The sequence below is a fragment of the Falco cherrug genome, chromosome 5 (genome assembly GCF_023634085.1).
Source record: "Falco cherrug isolate bFalChe1 chromosome 5, bFalChe1.pri, whole genome shotgun sequence".
In the NCBI taxonomy this organism is placed as follows: domain Eukaryota; kingdom Metazoa; phylum Chordata; class Aves; order Falconiformes; family Falconidae; genus Falco; species Falco cherrug.
In genome coordinates, this window is record NC_073701.1 from 28636921 (window position 1) to 28643089 (window position 6169).

The 6169-nt window shown below is 44.4% G+C and overlaps 1 protein-coding gene and 1 long non-coding RNA gene across 6 annotated transcripts in view; one reads left to right on the forward strand and one right to left on the reverse strand.

Annotated features, from left to right (window-relative positions):
* LOC102057389 (uncharacterized) overlaps nucleotides 1–2751 on the reverse strand; it is a 25506-nt gene extending 22755 nt beyond the window's left edge. The window contains exons 1-2 of one of the 5 annotated variants that reach the window (XM_055710750.1): nucleotides 2159–2751; nucleotides 335–438 (exon numbers count right to left, since the gene is read on the reverse strand). In XM_055710750.1, coding sequence (XP_055566725.1) covers nucleotides 335–438; nucleotides 2159–2451 — 397 coding nt within the window. In that variant the 5' untranslated portion in view covers nucleotides 2452–2751. Of the gene's footprint in view, nucleotides 1–334; nucleotides 439–1574; nucleotides 1661–2158 lie in introns of those variants that run through there. The other 4 variants (XM_055710748.1, XM_055710754.1, XM_055710749.1 and 1 more) reach the window with 4 other exon arrangements.
* Nucleotides 1970–5386, forward strand: LOC114014726 (uncharacterized). Its single transcript, XR_003558346.2, has 3 exons — nucleotides 1970–2177; nucleotides 3514–3695; nucleotides 5199–5386. It is a non-coding gene; the product is annotated as an uncharacterized LOC114014726 (long non-coding RNA).
* The last annotated feature ends 783 nt before the right edge of the window (nucleotides 5387–6169 follow it).

A 6169-nucleotide genomic window follows, 5' to 3' on the forward strand; every position in this document is an offset into this window, starting at 1 on the left:
CTACTGTTAATATGAATAATAATCCTCATCATCATCACTGAGTGTTCCTTTGCCACCATTTTTGCAGCTGTATTGCCATTGGCTCCAGTAACATTACTTTAAATGAACATTACTGTGAATGAACTGAGCCCTGCAACCATGTCCAAAGAACATGTTTTAAAAGAGTGGAAACACCAAGGATAGCACAGTAACTCAATATATTATAAGACTATTGTGCATCAAGACCTGTGTTGCTATTTTCTTTGATCCCAGAACACTGCTAGCAAAGTCCCTGCTGCATTCAGATGAGGAAAATGCTTTCCACCCAGGAACCTTTTCAGAATACACTACTCACCATGCAGAAATCTTCTCACCTGGGTGGTCCCACATGCCACAGTGGGCAAGTGTCTTCCCAGGCTATAGGTAATCTTCCTAATCATCTTGTGCATATGGATGGTCCTGAGATAACAAAAATTGAGTAAATATGAAAGAAGTAATTTAGCAATGATGTGACCTGGTGAAGCTAAACTATCATTGCTTGCCTTGACCTTGGAAGGTAAACAACCCTTGCTCAGCAGACTGTCTGGAGACTTCTAGTGTTTCAAGCATGAGCCAGGGTGTCAAAGCAAAATGTTAAGCTGCAGAAATGGATTTGGAAAGGTTTGCCTGGCCCATTGTCGATGCTGGGCTGAAATCATGGTGGAGCAGTGGAAAGGATGAAGAGTAATGAACTAGAGAGAGTTTAGACGTAGACAACGTTTTAATTTCCAAAGCTACTTGCTCATGACAGATTGCAGGCTCAGCTACTGCCACCTCCAATCTGAAAGATCACAAGGAGAAATCTACAAGGCGGATGCAGGCGGAGGAATGCTATAAAGAAATGAATCTGGTTTTTGTTGGTGTCTAGGAGGAAACAAGCAGTTCCACAAAATAAAGGAGCTGAGAGCTGGTAAACCAGACTGTGCAAGGAGGAAAGAGCAGCTTTCCCTGGAGCTGGGAGTGCTTTATGTAGGCTCCCTTTACATCATCCTTCCTAGCAGAAACCTTGGAAGCAGAGTGGCAATTCAGCCCTGGCAACAAACTCCAGAACTCCTCTGGTCTCTTAGCAACTCCTATTCACTTTAATTAAATTCATTTCCAAACAGAGAAAGAGGGGGAGAGAGTTGCAAACGTTAAGACTGGTCTGGGCCCCGGGGCAGTTTCACTCAATGCCTGGCTGCTTCACATATTTTCACTGGGCATTTGGCCACATCCCTCCAGCCTTTCCATTCCTCACCCCTTCACCAGAAGAAAAGGATTCCTTTCTTCAGTCCTTTGTACCTATTGTTAATTTAGATGGAAAATTAATTAAAATACAGTACTGTGTTCATGTTACACTTAGCAGAACATGGCTCTGGTCTCAGTACAGTGTGTGGCGCTACAGCTAGATAGATATCTTATACCCAGGAAGAGTATTTTTGCCCAAATCTAAAAATTCCAGCTATGCAGGACAGCTTGGGTAGTGTGACACAAGGAAAGAGAGACTGGTTTGGCTAGACACAATGCACAGTAAGATTTTCCACTTTCCAAACCCTTTTTAAAAACAAAAATCTTACTTATGGAATCCTATCATGGCACAAAAGTGGCAGAAGCTCGGTCTTAACGCTTACAACCTCTGCCTGTGCAGTCAGCGCTAAGCTCAGCAGTTCAATGTTCTGGTATCACTCGCCGTGTGCGTACACACCCCTCTCCGGGGCGAAGTCAGCTTTGGAATAAATTCATTAAGCCAACAAGGTTACACCAAGGATCAGTTGAGCTGCTCGAGTTGTGCTCTGAATTTTAACAGCTCCCCAAACTCTGAAGCACAGCAGCCAGCAGTGCCCAAGCTGTGCTGGCAGGTGGATAAAACCCAGCTGGTCACCACCTGAAACCCAATACGACTTAGCTGGTGTTTGCTGGAAACCCAGCCAACAATCAGCCGGGGCTGGTGGGAAGATTTTTGAAGCTTGGCAAGTTTTGCAGCAAGACCCATCTGACCTTCCACCTTGTAATGAAACTTTGCAGAGTCCTAGTGCAAATTTCCGGCAGCTTTATCACAGACCACCTTTCGTCCCTCCTCCAAACCATCCCTGCTCATCTCCCCTTGTGACTGATCCAGCACATCTGACCTCACGGAGCAATGGCCTGGCGAGTCTCTTACCTCTGGGCGCCCGTCTCACGTAGGAAGGCTGGCTGGGTGCTAGAGCAGTGCCTGGGCAGCCCTGGGAGAAGGCGGGAGGAGAGGGGCGGCAGCAGCATGGGGGTGCGCAGCCAGGCGCTCCTGCCTGGGAGAGCCCATTTATTATTAACCACAGGCAGCAGCTGAGCTTTGCAACCGCTCGCTGCCTGGGGTGCAGGGGTCCATTTCATGACGGGGTGAAGAAAGCTTCTGTGATTATTTTTGTTCACATGGTGCCAGATTCCTCCCCTCGCTCTTTTGAAGACTTTTCTCATTTTTCAGATTCCTTTGCTGTTAGATTTTTTTTTTTTATCAGTGAGTTAATTGCTCACTAAAACAATGCCTCTGCAGACTGAGCCCCTTTGTACTTCTTCCTAAAAAGCAGAGGAATTGCATTCATGCCTCCCCCACAACTTTGCCAAACAAAGTGGTTAAGCTCTTTCTTCTAGCAGCTCTACCCAGCTCTCGGCCTCCCGAGCGAGGAAATCTGTAGGTCTAAAGACAGTTGTGACAATACTCTATGTCATGCAGACACCTGGCTGCACTGAGAGCACAAGCTGGGTTTACAGAGAAAAACTATCGTAGTCTCCTACTGTAAAGACAATCTGTTCTAGCAGTTCTAGGGTGGTTTTGGACAAAGACTTTGAAATTAATAAATCTTTGTCTCCTCAAAAAAAAAAAAAAAAAAAAAACACCATGATATTTTGAGATCTAACGCACTGATATTACATGTATTTTGATTTTATATTATGCAGAAAAAAACAGAGTTCAGAGTTAAATGGTTACCCATGAAGGAATTGATTTACAGGATAAAAGACAGACACGATTCTGTGTAGCTTCCATGCATAACATAAAACTAGCTGAAGTAATTGCTAGTGTATTGCTGCAGTAATCAGTGTCAGGGAACTGGTTTTACTGCAATCCATTAATCAGGAAACTGTAAAATATAGGTTGTTAATGCAGTACTTGCACTTCACACTTGTCCCTTTCAAAAGAAGTTTCCTGCAACTTTTGTTTAACTCAGCAGTAATGAATGTCATCTTACTTTCTACATCCTTCCAGTCTCTACAACTAAACACATTCAAGGCCACTTCAAACAAAGCTTCCTGAGTTAAAGACAATCCACCTCTGACTTCTGCTACCTGGTCTGGAGGAAATTTAATTGCAGGAATGATAGATTTCATCATTAGATACCATAAATGGATGCTGAAGATTTTGTGAATGGTATCTTTTCCCTGGGGGGGATGGGTAGCCAGATGTACTGAAAAGAAAATATGTAGGAAAATAACATTTAAAAAAAATATACACAAATTATAATGATATCATTTTACTTTCAGTGAAATCTATTTGGAAAGACTGCAGTACTATAGGAACCTATATGGGCTATCACATTTTTGGCCATGCTACTGCTCAAGACGATTTAGTGATCAAGTTGGTTGCTCAGTTTCCAATTCTCAACATCAAGATCATCTCAAGATGATCTTATTCAGTGGTCACCCAGTTCAGTCTGATGTATCAGGTAAGTCAGGGGTAAGAGTGTTGCTTGATTTGCCATTTTTCTCCTCAAACCAAGTGGAAAATCAGCCTGTTGGATTTCTAGCTCAGCTCTCCAATATGAACATGAGGCAAAACAGGGCCGCTGAAGCACATTTCTGAGGGTATTCCTGAAGTCTCATGTGCATCCCAAGTATTGGATTTGTCTTTTGGGTTTATTACAATGAAAATAAGAGCTTATATGAGCACTTTTCAAGGGGGTTTGCTCTACTAGAAAAGCCACTGAGGCTTGCTGAACGAGGAAGAGAATGGGCCGGTTTGGTACCTGGCCAGCCCCTGAGAGGCAAGCTGGCTGTGCTGTTCCCGGCAAGTTTCTGAAATGTGATGTATGGCTGATGTTGGTATAGGGGCTTGAGCAGCAGTCAGGACTACAGTGCATGGGTGACTGGCAGAAGAGAAAGCCCCAGAGCAGCTGGAGACAGTTTTTGTAGGAAACCATGGAGGCTGCATATAACTTGCTCCTCTGCTTGCTGCAGTGTTAGCTGACTGTAGCCCTGTCTGCTTGCGGTGACCCACAGAGCTTGCTACTGGTACTTCCCCCTCTGGGTCTCAGAAGTAGAGGTTAATATTAAACAGGTTGCTGGGTAAAATGGTAGCGGCTGGGAACAAAGAAATCACCATGGCAAATTCCTACTGCTTGCTGGGAGCTGTGCTCTCAGGCCACCCTTGCATTTTCATCTGTGAATGATTCCTACTAGAGTTACCATCTCCCCAGAAACCTTTTCTCTCTCAGGGGCGTCACTACTGAATGCATTAGGGAAATAAGAAGCTCCACATTAATGCTGTCACATTGGCACGTCTGCCTTGGGTCAGTATTTTACCTTCCCTGTGTACCTGATTTCTAAGAGTCTATATAACCTGCCACGGTTCTGAAGGCTGGAATTTGCTTCTATGTGTTCCTCTGTTTTGAGGCTTGCTTCTAGGCTGCCAGTGCCCAGGAGACGTACTAGGGACATGCAGAATCATACAGGACACACTCCACCATTTATTTATTTCACCTTTGTGTGAACTACGGTGCCTGGCACAGGCTGCCTTGCCAGGGCTGCTATGTAAGGCAGCAATGTAACCAATATGAAGGCCTGACAAAATCGCTCTTTATTGATTTAACCCATCTTTAGAGGCTTAGATACATCCTTGCACTTTCATCAGCAGATTTTCATGATCATTCTAATGGTTCCAACTTTCCAGATTATTTTAATGGCTTGATGATAAAGTATTTAATTCCATTTTTTCCTAATAAGAAATGTATTTTTCTCCTGCTGTTTCTAACAGAATGTAACAGTGAACATACAAACCTGGTGTGGTTTTTGAACTAATGTTTCAGTATTGAACATTGTATGAAAAATGCTGTGTGATAGAGCTAGGTGCAGAGGGTAATTTTCTTCTTTTTAATATGAACTTTTTAAAAAGATCTTCCTGATTCTTGTAGCTCAGTTTTCCATTGAACATGCCGGCTTTCTCATAACAGGGATTTGTGGAACTGAATTTACAAACTACCTGGTATTGATCACTATACTGCTAATTTCAAGATGGAGTCAGTTGCTGCTTCTGACTATCAATGCTGCATAGAGAACCTGGATCAGGGTGTTTATGTGATACCAGCTCCTTAAAACCAACCATGCTCATTCCTAAGAATTAAATGTCTCTGTGGCCAGACATCTGTCTGCTGAATCCTTTCAAGTTCAACTTTTGGCAATCCTTTTTTCTGATGCATACCTTTATCTTGGTTTAAGGTGCCTTAAAATCGGTATGTATACTTCACCTCCTTTTCAGAGTTCTGTTTGCCCAGGTCACAGTTCTGCACGCTCCAAAGGATGCCAGCAAGTGCATTCACATTACCTCATTGCTCAAGGTCATTTGAGGGCATTTAAGTCATTGTTTCAAGCCAGCCTGACACAGGTTTACCTCTTCCAACCTCCCCAGTGCACATCCTAAAGTCCTGCCATCCTATGATAGTGTCCTACTGTCTACGTTTAGAACAAAGGCTTAATTTCAGTATTTTCTCAAGTGCCCCTTGGCTTAGATGTTTGTTATTTTCAAATAGACATGCACAGCATCAGTAACATTGCACTGCCAGACTTCTCTCTTCACCTTGGCCCTGCGTACCTGTTTGTCACTCTGCCTTTTTGGGCTGTGTCTTATACTTGGCCTAAGACTCCTGGCAGTATGAAGGCAAGGACACAAGGACAACAAACGGCAGTTGCACAACCAGGATTTATTACGGCATAAGGGCGTGCTGTTTCTCACCCCAAACTACCAGACTGAAGTTTCTGGTGGCCTAGTGCCAATTTTCGGTCTGGGCTCCCGAGGCGGCCCTGGCGGGTTTTGGCGCCCCTCGCCCGCCCCCGCAGCCGGCGCCACGCTGCCGTTACGCGTTCTTCCGGCAGGTGCGCGGCCCGTTTCCCGCCGCTGACTAGGCCAGCCCAGCCGGCGTCCCCC